Raw genomic sequence first — 15,172 nt, forward strand, 5'->3', positions numbered from 1 at the left:
GTCTAAAACAGAAAAGTCTAAAGTAACTTTGTTTAAAAGTTATGTTTGTTTCACTGTCACTTTACCAAAGTTTAAATTTTTCTAAATTTTGAGAAGATAAGCCGCCAAGTCTCTGACAAGTGACTAAACCGTTTATCTGGTCATGATTTCTGATCATTACTTCTAAAAAGTCACTAGCCAGAAATTCTGGTCACAATCGGAATAGAACTTCAGTTCTTAAACTTGTAGTTATGATAAGTTACTATCTAGTCACCGTGGCTACGTGGTAACGCACATGCGTTGTGTCTCCAGGGTCTATAGGGTTCGATCCCCCATGCGTGCGAATTTTTCATTCTTAGATTTAAGTGTTATTGGTAGAGTAATTGTTCATTAGTCTTAAATATTTGAAAAAACACAAAAATATAAATAATATGTAATTATAAACAAAATAAAAAGAGCCAGGAAAAATTTTATTTTATTCTAGATTTTGAGCAGAAAACTGTCCAGTTACTGGTCAGTTACTTGCCAGTCACTGGCCAGATAATCTAATCAGTGACTGCTCAAGTAGCGCGTTACATTTCTAATCAATCACTTGCCAGATTTTCTGGTCAATAACTGGTCAGAATCTAGGAAAACTTCACAGTGACTGGTCATTACAGAGTTGAAATTTCTACCTGGGATACTGAATGATTTTCAATATTTTTATATTGAAGTAATTGCAGAAAACCATAATTTTTCATGTTTTTACTATTAAAAACGACCTATTTTGTCCTATCAACCATTTAGGCTTTTTCAAGACTTACGGATAGGACGCTACAGAAGCGTGCGCCTGTTGTCATTTAATCCCGTCTTCCAAGTGAAGAAAGATGTTTGGTAAAGTTAAATTTTTTGCATTTAAGGGTAGTATAACTAAAGAAATAAAAGCGTAAAGATTTTAAAAAAGAACGCGCAGGCGCAGCTATTTGAGAATCTTTCGTTTAACGTGACTGAAATAATTATCTTGGGCGCTTGCGCATCAGGCGCAGGTCGAGCGTTAGTAGGTCGCCGTTCGCGCGAACCCGCTCGCTTGGCCTGTTCTTCGATACTGGCCTAAGAACCTCACTATAGCGGATTGCTTCGGTAGTCAGAGAATAGGCTTCGACAAGAGAAGCTCGCTTATATTCAATTCGAAGTCATATAATTGAGTGTCACAAACACGCCACACAATTCGATCTATAGCGCAATTGCTGCGGAAGCACTTTCGCGAATTTTTCTTAATTTCAATCACATACAATAAGTGCTATCATAAAATTTTTTCAAAACACACACGCGCTCGCGCCTTTTTCAAACACGATTTTCATTCATCCACATTTGTTTCATGTGGACCATTGCCGGTACATGTGATCTCGTTAAATTTACAAGAATATTTTGTAATATTTTTGTGAAGAATTGTTTCAACGATTCAGAGTGCATACAATGGTTTATGGTTTCGATATGGAATCGGTGAGTGATTATTCTTTACAATTTTTTTCCTTTTTGTTAAAAGTATTTAATGAAAGTTTAACTTGTTATGTTGATTGTTGTTAATTTTAACAAGGTTTATTGACAGAATACATAGTTTTTATCACTTGGGAAAACATTTCACAATAGCAGAAAATTGAGAAATGTTTTTAAAGAAATTCTCTTATCAAGAGTTTGTTTACAAGTGAATTTTTAAATATTTTCAATTGATTTTTAAAGAAAAATAAGTTCACGAATTTGATAACACAGAATTAATTAGTACAATATTTATTAATTGTTTTGTTTATCTATTTAATATACAGTTTCAACATTTTTATTAAATAAGTAAATAATAAGAACAATATTAATTTGATACATTAATAATTATATATTTATCTATTATTATTAATTATGAATTTTGTTGCAATTTATAGTAACACACGTGACATAATTTATTGTTAAACTAAAGTCACTGACAATGAAATAAGTTGTCAGTTTAATATTTTAATTAAATTTAACGCTGTAAGTTGCAAATGGTAGAACATTTAAACTAGGCTGAGTTTCTAAATTATAACCATTACTTTATATGTTTAGAAAATAATGCTGGTAAATATATCAGTTGATTCTGTAAATGCATTCATACGTGCACGCTTCAAAACTTGGTTTAGTTATACAAACTGTGCGTTCGCGCTCTATTACACGCGACATTAGTGGAGATCTTATTCTGTTCTAGTTTGCCAAATATTAAAATGCATTTCTTTATTATTTATTAATCCATTTCTCTACAATTTTAGTAAAAATTATTTTTTAAAATGTAATTAATTCAGTTAATTTAAAAATGTACATAATTAATTAGAAATTGAAACTGTAATACCAAAAATAATTAAATCGATCAATACTGAATAGTATTTAAATAGTTGATATTAAAAATTTGAAACTAAATTTTTTAAAAATTATGTTTAAGGATAAAAATATTCATGTACTGAATGTTATTGTTGAAATTAGAAAATTTTTGTTTGAATTCAAAACAAACACACCCTGCCGGTTGGTCATTAAAAATGCAGCTGACCCAGTCCAGTGACAGTCCATGACAGAGAGAAATCGCTTGCGAATCTCCACGTCAAGTTATAAGACCATATAGGAGTGAGGATACAACAAGGTACTTGAGGAAAGCCTTTCATGGATCCTCTTGAAATTCAAGACTCGCACATTACATTGCGTCTTCGGAGCGGCGAGTAACTGTCTCACGTTTCCGCCCACGTGAAAATTTACTTCACTGAAGAAAATTATTCCGAAAAGGTGGACGCAAAACTTTTGAGAGAAAAAGATATTTAGCTTTCTTCGCTGATGCTAAATTTTTCCCCTGTACACTCAAAAAAATACTTTATATTCGTTTACAAGAAATCAACTATTGTACCATGTTAGTAACGTTGCCAGCTAGGAACAGTTAGTTAAAATGACAAGGATATTTAGTTGGCTAATTACATTACTGTTTAACAAATTTTGTTTTATTAGGTTTAAATTTGCACCTATTGCTAATTTTACAATAAATCCCTGTCATTTCAAAAAAGTCTGCTTCAACTTAACCACCTTATTGTTAACGGGAAAGAAATTGTTTTTAGTGTATAATCTACAATACCCGAGAGAAGGACAGAGAGATAAACAAATTTGTCGGATAATTTTTAGAGAACACAAAAAACATGTAAAGTCTGTTTTATTTTTATCTTACAAAAAGATGTAAAATTTTTGAGGAAAATAGAATTTTAACTTTTAACCACTTTCGAAAATTCTAATTGCAAATTGAGATACATATTTATTACTACATAAAATAAAGTCTTAATTTTTACACAAGGCTTTCTCAAGCCGAATATTATGAGATTGGATTTCGATTTTAGAAAGCTGTAATGGTGGATTTAATATGATAGACGATTTTATGAAAAATTAAATTTGGAATCGTTGATTTTAAATTTTATCGTATAGTGAAGTAAATCAATTCAAAAAAAAATTTTTGCCGCAAGAAAATTGCCAGTTTTGATTTCCAGAACCAGATTGCAGATCTGTAATATGCGGCATTAACATTAATGGTACTTATAAAAAGTGATAATTATAATCAATTATTATTACAATCAATGGTAACTGTAATCGAATTTTAGTTAAAATTTATGGCAGCAACCAAGTAGTACTTTAAAAAAATGGTTGTTTATGAAGAAAAAATACCTTCATTATAAATTTTTTTGGCAAATGTTTATTTAACGAAATAGATGGATTTTTCTACAAACTTTTTTACATTTATAGTCATAAATTACGACACTTTTTGTTGATAACAATGAGATATTTTTATTCGCAATCATTATGAATTTGATATATCATTACATGATTGCTACACTGTAGGAAACATAACTGATAATAATAGAATGTAAAATATATATATATATATATATATATAGGGAATTATGGTGTACTCTTGCGCTCAGTAATTTGCCTCATAATACAATTTTCCCAGATTGTTACTGTTTACGCTATTTTTCTTTTCTTTTCTTATAAAATAAATACAGGAAATATTTCATATTTCTATATATTAGAGTGATCGATAATTTGCGAAATTTAGAATTTATTTCATTACACTTCCTAATTCATCGGTTCCAAATGTGAAAAAAATACTTCTGTTTGACGAAATAAAGGTAAAATTTCTTAAAATCTACAATTTTCTAAGTTTGACAGTATTTTTGACAGCTGCCAACTGTCAAAATGCCATTTTGCGACTTAGTTTCATCTGAGCAGTCTATAAAATACTTGAAATTATACAAATTACTGTAAAATACTTCAAGGAATCTCATTTTTAAAAGTTCGATAGCATTTTTGACGTAATTGAATGCTGTTAAAATTAATTTTTGGTTACAGATTTGTATTTATTACATTCTAACCTATAAGTATTGATAATTTTAAACAAAAACATTAATAAAGAAAAGTTAGAATTGAGTTACTAATCATTTTTAGAAATGAACTGATTCAGTAGAAGTTACCAATGCAATCAGTTGTATAAAATACAGTATTAACTGTTAAATCTACTAATTTATCAGTTAATTTTATAGCTTGTGTTGGTTCTTCCCAAGTGAAAAAGTTTCCGGGAATTTCCCGGGAGTGAAAAAACAAATGAATACAACAATTTTTTTTCACTCCCGGGAAATTCCTAAGAATTTCTCCGTCTAATTCCCAGAAACTCTTTTCACGTGGATTTTTTGGCTACCAATATATTGATTTATTGGATAAGTAAATTAAATCATGTGGTTCATGAAATTAAATTATTCCTTCAAATTTTTTGAACCAAACATTTATTTAAATCGAATAAATATTTTACTAACAATAAGAGTAGAAAAGTTTTTAATAAATTAAAGAAATACATTGTGCCTGTGGAAAAAAATTCGTTGATTCAAATATAACTTTTTCTGATTGTGGGAGTTCATATAATTTTTACTATATCAATGGAGATAGTGTATGGCTGCGAAATCAATTGAAAGTTGTGCACTTTTCAGAACGTTTTACTAGATTGGAATATTATTGTTAGAAAATCTAGACCCGTTACTGAATACCTGACAAGGTCAGTGAAAGGCTCACTTAAACGTTTCAGAAGTACCCTAGTAGAAATTTGTCGTAGCATGACTAGATTTATTCAAGTTACTGCACAGTTTTAGTCATGGAAGTTTAATCTAGCTTAACTGGCGAATTACTAGACAGCTATTGCATAACACTGTTAAAGAAAATATAAAGTTGAACTTGATTATTACTGCATAGTTCATAGTTTCCTGTAAAGTTATTTTCATGGCACTATCGAGGCGTTCCGAGAAATTATGTTCCAAAGTTTGTCGTGGCGTTAGCGCTACCGCCAGTTCAGCAACTGAACAGTTGTGTATTGACATTTTTGAAATATTTTCTATAAAATAAATCTTTTGATTTTACAGTTTATAGTTTTTATATTTTTAATTTTGTTTTTTTATTTTACTGTTGACAACTAAATAACAAAATTTTTTAAATTATTTAATATTAAACTTTTGATTTAATAATAAAAATGTCTTTTAAATCAAAATTTCTTTTTAATGAAAATTCCTTTAGAAAAAAAAACTTTTTTAAAATTCGCTTTAATTAATTGAGTTAATTAAAATAACTAATTTTTTAAATTCAGAAGACAATTTCTTTTCAAGATTATTTACTCTTATTATATGTATAAATATTAATTTAACAAACCTGTTACATACAAAAAGTTAGAATTGGTCCAATAAAGTGAGGTTATGTTTTACATTGATGTATTGACGTTGACATACACGGAGAGACCCACATTCGTAAAAATTACTAAAAATGGTTGCAATGACCGGAAATAAGGAGACTTTTAGCATAATGTGCTACAGAATTAGATAAATTTACAAAAGAAATAGATAAATTTGCTACATTGAAATAGCAAGTTTTAATATTTTGTGTAAGAGTTGTAAATGTAGCAAAAATTGATTATAGTTTTCTCTAATTTAATTAGACAAAATCTGACAAATGAAAACATTTTCCACCAAAACCTACTATCCACTGTAGTAATTTTTGGTGAGCAAGTGTGGCTAGTGAGTGCAGTCATATGGCGCCTGCATTTCTATTGGTTGCTAACTTCGTCAATCTCCGTAATTGAGCCGATGCTATCCGATCATTGACAGTGACTATGTTTCGCGTATGTAAAATAAATTTGGATATTATCTACAATAATTAAATATAAAGTGAAACGTAGGTCGTTCGTTATCTCAGAAATTGACCATTATAAATTAATAAATTTTGCATTTATTCCTGTCCCAAGGACTATGTCTTATAATAAGTTGTTAAAAGTAAACTTCTTTCTCGTAAGTGCTGTAAATTTTCATCATTCAATATATAAGGAAACAAAGATGTATACTTTCAGCGAAATTCGTCGTCGTGCGTGCAGTTGTGTATTAGTGTATTAATTAACCGCGTCTATACATATAAGTGAAATAAACATGTGTGTGTCTTCAAATATTTATCCAACAAATATATAAGTGTGTGAGTGTGTGTGTCTGTGTATGTAAAAATCCTTCCAGTTTGTCTCCATTAGTCAAGAATTGACGGGAAACCGGCGACAAAAATCCCTATTTTTTCTTTCACTCTTTCTTTCTGCATTTACAAACGACTATGGTAATTTTACGTACACAATGCTTCTGAGTTTACTACAGTTGTTTGGAACTATTGGACGAAATAGTAAGAAACTTTGCTAATTTGGTGAACATTTGTCGGGATTAGTGACTTAGTGTAGAAAATAGTAAAAAATACAAAAAGTCCCCTTATTTCCGGTGGTTGCAATGTGAAAATAGTAAATTCTAGTGTGATTTTATACAAAAATTAGTAATCTCGGTCTCTCCGTGTATGTATAGCTCTCCGATCTGTATAACAGAACTGTCTATAATTAATGACAGTAGCCAGTAACAATTTATTACTAATTCCTTACGGAAAAAATAGACATAATTCTAGTTATACCCGCGAATTATTTCTTTCAGTGTATACACTGATGTATTTATGGAAAATGTCTACATAACACTGTTCAGTTGCTGGACTGACGGTAGCGCTAACGCCACGACAAACTTTAAAACATAATTTCACGGAACGCCTAGACAGTACCATGAAAATAACTGGTCAGACAGAACTTCTATACAGTAATAATCAATAAGTTCAACTTTAGAGTGTTATGCAGTAGCTGTCCAGTAATTCGCCAGTTGAGCTAGAAAAGATTAAAAAGGGAACTGCTTTACCTGCCGGTAGAGTATGGTTCTTATTTTTCCGGAATCGTCCATCGACTAGAACGGCCGTGATGCGTAAGCGTGCGTTTAGGTATTTTGTCCCAGTGTAACCCGAGTTCGCTCCCCGTTACCGCTAGATATTTTTTGTTTGAACTGAATTAGTTCTTCATATTAGGGTTTACTTATAAGTTTGTAGTGTGATAATATAATAATATTTATTTCAGTGTTGTGCTTAATTCAAGGAAAAAGTGAATGTTGTTTAATGTAAAAAAATGACATGTGTACAAGAATTAGTAATGTTTATTATTATTTTTTAATTATGTAGTTATTTAAAAATAATTTTACAGATAATTTATTATAAATCATTTATTATACGGAACAATAGATACACCAACAGTAAAAATATAGTTTCGTAAAATTTTAATTTATTTAATTTGTTGACAAAAAAATTTAACGTTATATTCTCAAATTTGTACGTGTTTAATACGAAACGTCAATATAAAGAAAGTTTTGACATTTCCAAGTGAATTATTTTGTATAGTTTTTCTACAGGACTGATGATCAGAAACTGTAAAATTTGACTGGACAATAACTTGAAGAAATTAGCGTGACATCACTTTATAGTTTTTAGCCAGTTTAACTGTAAAGTGCCTCGAAACTTTCCAGTGGAACTGTCCAGTGCCCTTAAAGATACTATGACAAATTTCTACTAGGGTATATGTTCAATTTTACATTTTTATCAACAACAAACTTACAACTAAATAACATTATTATTTCTGTTGTTATTATTTTCATTACTATTCCATTTTGATACTGTAATATCTTTTGATTCTTAATAAGTACTCTGTTATTGTGAGGAAATTTTTAAATTTAAATTGTTAAATGACTTAAATTTGATTTTTATTATTACTTACCCAGATAGTACGTATCTTGTGGTGAGCTTACTGTGCAAGTTTTTTCAAGAATAATATGCTCTACCTTTTTAGGTAGGGCATTTTATTAAGCTTTCGTCAGCTTTCCGTGTAAGCTTGCTGCAGTATTACAAGGTAAGCTTAAAGCAAGCTTGCCATATCAGCAAATAGCTGGTTATTTAAGGCGTCGGATCTTGAAAGTGCACATATTTTTTAATTATAGACTTAATTATTATCCCTTGATTGTTATATTTTTAAATCGTTCAATAAAAAATTTAAAAAATCGTTTTTTATTCATAAAATAAGGAAAATTTAACTATTAATACCAAAGTTTTACATGGTCTTACATGAAATACCATAGGATTCTGGAATTTAATATGAGTTTTTGAAAAAGATCTCATGAGGAAATTTTCACTACGGTATTACTATTACTATTAAGCATATGCTTTCTTAAATTTCATTGTAAATAAATAAATTATTAAATATTTGTAAGCATAAAAATATAGTTATTAAAGTGATACGGCACTGTCTTCAAAAGACGATGACTATATAGACAAACTTTCGAATCTAATACTACACTGCTCAGACTATAAGTTTCACAAGTCTCATGAGGACGAGAAATTTACAACGATCTTATGTTTTGTTTTTACTGTAAAATTTTCCATCGTTAATAAAAACGATAAATAATAAAAAGTAAAAACGAAACACAAGATCGTTGTACTTGTTCGTTTTCACTTCTCTGTTATCCCCATGTTGGTTTCCAGTTTCAAGTACTAATGTCGACTTAATCGGCCTTAACAAATCTACCCGAGAATCTGGGAAAAAGATTTCACTTATTCTTTTGCGAAAAGGCAAAAAATTTCTATACGCGACAGAATTCTTTATTCACCATATCCTATTACCCATTCGCATATCCAAATGTACGTAGACTTAATGTTCAGATTTATGTAAATTCATAATGTGTTTATATGCTCACTATTTTGTTTTCTCTCCGTCAGCTTTTCAAGTTCAGATTAAATTATTGTATGAACTCTTTGAATATTGAAAGTAATATACATATGTGAATAAATTAATAAATATTGAATATTGTGTTGAATGATTTTCCATACATAAGCTTGTGAATTACTTCACACTTTTTTTTATTGTGTTTTAAAATAACGAAAAATTAAATAAAATATTTTGACAGAAACAGTCTTAAAATTTACATTTAAAAAAAAGTGCATTTTTGTCCATCTCTCCCGGAATATCTAGAGAAGATGGTCAATTTACTTAAAATTTGTTATAATTAGCAAATATCTTCATTCTTCTTCACTTTAAGTGTATTTTTAATTTTGCGTTCTCCATATTGGATCCGTTATTTTTAATTTTATAAATCTAACATCAAATTTGCAATTAATGACCCCGAAAACATTTATATCCTAACTTTCAATCAAATCTGTGAGATTTTTAATTTTTTCGTCCGCCATGTTGTATTCGCCATTTTTAATTTTTGAAAATTTCGCACATATCTGACTTCGCATTATTATGAAATAATAACTTTATCAAATTTTTCTTAAGGAATTTAGAAATTTAGAATTTAAGTATTTAAATACTAATAATACTAATAATAATACCTTTTGTATTTAAGTATCTTAGAAAATAATAACTTAAGGCACAGTATGTCAGAATGATGTATGATTTTCCTTTTAATGAATTAATTAATATATGTAGCCTTGAAATTATAGAAGGTTGAATTTTAAGTATTGGAAATAAATTTTTCAAACCATTTTTACTTTTTTTATCTAGTTGCATTTTTATACTCTTTCATTATTCACTGATATTAGGTGAGAAGATTAAAGTGACCAATTAAAAATATTTCGAATGTGTTTGAATGATAATTAACTTCTAATTGTTTGGACTTTAGACTCTTAATTTCTCGGAAAACAAGAAATTATTTTTTTATTTCTTACAAAGTCAGACGTTCATCACATCATTCACTGATTAGAAGTTTGAGGTAAATATTTGTTTTTATTTCGCCTTCTATGTAAAAGTCATCATCGTACTTTTAATTAGTCGTAAAATTACAAATATTTTTTTTAAATGTTTAATTTTTTCAGAATTAGTTGCTTTCAAGTTATATTTATACAAATTAAGTTTTTACGTTTTAAACAGAGATTTAATCTTAAAGTTTGCTATTTAAAATTAAAAAGTAAATTTTCTTTGTAAACATTTTTTTTTGTTCTATAGCTTAAATAATAGATTCTCATTAACAATTTCTTCGTATTTTATAAATTTTTCGCCTGGATTATTTTCCTTTATTTTATTTTTTTTATAAAAGAGTGAGAATTTATCTAGTCAGTCGTATATGGTGTGGCTCGTGTTCTTTAATTCACGATCGACGTGATACCAATTAGTAGTTCTCGTCGCAGAATCTCCTTTAAGGTACTTAGAGGAACGATAGTCAGGCTTTGGTCGATTCGCAAAAACAAAACAGAAGCAAAAAGTCGTACGATACAAAACGATGCGATGGCTAAAAGAGCTTAAACTATTATCAAGAGACGCACAGTTCTTTCTAATTTCAGTAAACGATTTCCAATACAATTCACCATCTACTTTTAGTCTGTAAGTAATTCAATTTTTCCACTTTGGACCTCTCAGACCTCTCTCTTCGTTCCCAAAACCGAATTTATGAATAGTAAAATATATTATTTCTATAACATAATAAAAAAAAATTACAGAAAGTTCATTTTTTACTTGTTTTTTTACCTATCTTTACAATATGGTTTATTGTACACTACCGTCGGGAATTATCGGTACGGCTGCACACGCACGGCCTAAAAACATGCCAATCTTTAAATCTCGATTTCTTTGTAAATGCAAATGTCAGAAAATTAACAAAGATACCATTCGAAAGATTATTAAATTCTGCGATTAATGATAGATAACTGAAAATTTTAATAATTTATACAAAAATTGCAGCAATCGACAAATTTGACAAAAAAATTTTTAAAATAAAATTTTTTTGGAAATTTTTTCAACCCCTGCACATTTTTTAAAAATTGTAGAAAAAATTTGAAACTTATATAGGTGTAATCATTCAAGTCGCATCTTTAATTTAAGACCAAAAGAGTTTAAAAATCTTATTCGGTTCGTGAGATATCATTATAAACGTCGGAGCATGTTTTTTGACAAATGCATTGAGTTAGTCGATTTTGAACGGTTTTTGGCTGAAAATGCTCGGCCGTTTATAATGATATCTCAATAACCGATTAAGATTTATTAACTTTTTTGGTCTTAAATTAAAGATGAGACTTGAATGATTACACCTATATAAGTTTCAAATTTTTTCTACAATTTTTAAAAAATGTGCAGGGGTTCAAAAAATATCCGAAAAAATTTTATTTTTTAATTTTTTTTGTCAAATTTGCCGATTGCTGCTAATTTTGTATAAATTATTAAAATTTTCAGTTATGTATCATTAATCGCAGAATTTAATAATCTTTCGAATGGTATATTTGTTAATTTTCTGACATTTGTATTTACAAAAAAATCGTGATTTAAAGATTGGTATGTTTTTGGGCCGTGCGCGTGCAGCCGTACCGATAATTCCCGACGGTAGTGTAGGTATACTTATTTAAATTTATTTATAATATTTCATAAAATAATGACTTATAAATTATGAAATGAATAATTTTACTCAAATATTTCAAAATTAATTCAATTTTTTAAAAGAGTTGGGTTTACAATTTTCATAAAATTTTTTATTATGATGAATAATTGGATTTCATTAGCTGCTTATGTTAATCATTAAATTAATATTTTATATTTGTTACAGTTCAATATCAAAGATGTTTTTGTTGGGATTTAATTATATTGTCTCCGAACTGACCCCGATAAAAATTTCTACACGTGTACTTTTATATTTGATAAATACTTCTATATAGGACAGAAATTTTCTTGTGTGCAATGTTTTGCTGTTATTGCTACAGTTGTGGTACGAAAATTAGAAAAGTGCTCGTAAAACTGACTTTCGTATGTTAGAGCTGCCTGTATATATTAAAACCCTAATGGACACCTCTTTAAAATTGATTTACCAACGCTCTTTCTGTTATCTTGTTTTCGCACTTGGTAGCACAGCTAAAAAATGAATATGCAATTAATAGCCATGGAGTATAATGGTGAATAAAAGAAAAAATTGTGTTTTTTTTTGCGCTTCTCTTATACCTTGTTGGGAGGGACCACAAACAGAACAGTTTAGCGCACGTGTGCCGCGGTGCTTAAGTCGTTGTGGCTCAGTAAAGTACGGCAAAAGTCGACCCTATCTTCACGGAGATAGTTGACCAAGCCGGTCGGTCGGTCTGCCCGCCGTGTAAGCAGAGTGTAATTAAAAAATCTGACTCTGTGCGTGCTCGCCCCGATCTGCGAAGCTTGTATATGTATATTTTCTTTGTGTTCGGTCGTTAGTAGTCGTCCTTGCTTGTGCCAATTCGAATCCTGTTCTGGTATTGCATTAGCGAGGGCGTGGTTTTTAATCGTTTTTTCGTTCAGTCAGTCGGTCAAGTTGGGTTGATCTTTCTGTATTATCGGTCTTGTAATTGCTCCACAGTCGTTTCCTCTGTTGACTTTTACGGGTCGATCTTAACAACCACTTTTTTCCACCGCCTTTTCATTGCATATTTTCTTATCCTCTTCTATATCTTCAGATCGGATGTACAGAATGATGTACGTGTCGTCAATAGAGTTTCTTTAAAAAAAACAAGTTTTCCTGCTTTTCTGGGGAAATCGGCTTTCTATTAAATAGTTAATAATAAAAAATCAATTGCTCCTTAGAAATTAAGAAAGTTTTTTTTCTTTTATTCTTTAAGAAAGATTTCAAATTTAAAACTATAGTTTCGAAAGATTTAAAATGCATTACAAAACAATTTAGAATTGGCTTCGGACAAATTAGAACTATTTTCATCTTTTTTTGACATCATTTCTTTGAACAGGGCTCGAACCAGTGAAAGTATTTAAAAATACGGACTTTACGGACCAAAAATAAAAAATTATGGACCAATTGCTGACGAAAATATAACCAGTCCGAGTCAAATAAGAGAACATTTTACTTAAACCTATAAATTAAAATTTTCATAATTATAAAACATGAAGAAATCGATCACTCCGAGTCGAAGACTCGGAATCATAATATAAATTAAAGATGACAAAGTGATAAAATCATTCCACAGCCCCACAAAAAAAGTGTCATGTACTTTTGACCGGAATACCCTAGTCCTATGTATTTTTACGCGCTGAACACAAATCCAAAGTCCGTTTTGCTCCATTATGTCAGGATTTTTTTCTAACCTCAAAAAACATGTCGGATTAAATATTAAATATTTAATTTTTAAAAAGTTACATTTAGTCCACGAATAAAAAATAGTTTTTATTAAAAGGGAGGAGTTTAAATTTTAATTTAATTGTTCTTAAATATCCATTTTATCTTTTGGGGGTTAGGACTAAATTTTATATTTTTTAAATATTAATATTTTCTCCATTTTGTTCTATTGAAGCCACAAATAAAAAATATTTTTCTTTAAGAAGGAGGAGTTTAAATTTTATTTTAATTGGTCTAAATCATCCATTTTTTCTTTTGGGGGTTGGAATAGTATGTTTTAAATTTAAATATTTAATTTTTTCTTCATTTTGTTTAGCTCAACCAACAAATAGAAAAAAGCTTTGATTAAGAAGGAGGAATTTAAATTTTATTTTACTTGGTCTAGAACATCCATTTTTTCTTTTGGGGGTTGGAATTATATGTTTTATTTCTTAAATAATAAATTTTTCTCCATTTTGTTTAACTGAACCAATGAATAAAAATATAGGAGGAGTTTAATTTTTTTATTGGCTAATAGCAGTTTTTTTGTGAGGAGTTGAGACTTATATTTTTTAAAGTTTAATATTTTTTCCATTTCGTTCTTTTGAACCCACGAATGAAAAATAGTTTTTATTGAAAGGGAGGAGTTTAAATTTTAATTTAATTGGTCTTAAACATCCATTTTATCTTTTGGGGGTTAGGACTAAACTTTATATTTTTTAAATATTAATATTTTCTCCATTTTGTTCTATTGAAGCCACAAATAAAAAATATTTTTCTTTAAGAAGGAGGAGTTTAAATTTTATTTTAATCTTTCATTACAACGCAACGCAAAACGCTGCCATGGGACTGCGGCCTCAAAATACATAGGGCTAGGGTATTCCGGTCAAAAGTACATGACACTTTTTTTTGTGGGGCTGTGATTATCAATTCAATTATTATTTTCAACAATTTTTAACTAAAATTCTTCTTAAAATCGATTATTTTTAATAATTTTCGAAAAAGTCCTTTGACAATTGTCAAATTCATTTGTTTACAATATTCAATTTTCCGAAATTTTAATTATTCGTAAATTCTTCAATTAAATATATATTAGAAAATAAAAACTCAAATAATATTAAAAAAATCCGCAATTAAACTTTCTCAAAAAAAAAAATTAATTCTACAGAATTGTTAGTTAAAAATATGAAAAATTCCAATCTTCATAGATTTTAATAGGGTAAACCAGACAGTAGTATGCCACTTTTCAATTTTGAATAGCTATAAAACCGTATGAGATAAAAATATTTTGTTTGTTGCTAATCATTTCTAAGGTGATCATAAACAAATCTTAGCTTTTGTAATTAAAAGAAAAAAATTTTTGTACGATTTTTTAAAGCTTTTTTAAATGTCCGATTACTGTCAGTTTAGGTGCCCGATTACTGTCGGATTCTCACTTGATTATTTACTAATTTTTTTAACGAATCAAAAAATTTTTTTCATAAACATGATTGGTTTAATAGTTTTGTGTGATCGTAAGAAGAAGCAACATCACATGAAAGAATTCGAAAAAAATATGAATTGCACTTTTAAAACAGTGTTAATTAAAATGATTGCTTCAGGTGGCCGACTACTGTCGGATTCTTACTTTTTTTAAAAACTTTTTTAACGAATAAGAAATTTTTTTTGTAAACATGATTGGTATACTA

At 28.9% G+C, this 15,172-nt stretch overlaps 1 protein-coding gene across 1 annotated transcript in view; it reads left to right on the forward strand.

Moving 5' to 3' along the window:
* Window positions 1-1,061: 1,061 nt before the first annotated feature.
* The window catches only part of LOC122505413 (DNA-binding protein D-ETS-4), a 108,315-nt gene continuing 94,204 nt past the window's right edge, over window positions 1,062-15,172 (forward strand). The window contains exon 1 of the mRNA XM_043617010.1: window positions 1,062-1,461. Within this exon, the coding sequence (XP_043472945.1) occupies window positions 1,435-1,461 (27 nt within the window). The 5' untranslated portion in view covers window positions 1,062-1,434. The remainder of the gene's footprint in view (window positions 1,462-15,172) is intronic.

This window comes from Leptopilina heterotoma, unplaced genomic scaffold, assembly GCF_015476425.1.
Source record: "Leptopilina heterotoma isolate Lh14 unplaced genomic scaffold, ASM1547642v1 Lhet_356, whole genome shotgun sequence".
Taxonomy (NCBI): Eukaryota; Metazoa; Arthropoda; class Insecta; order Hymenoptera; family Figitidae; genus Leptopilina; species Leptopilina heterotoma.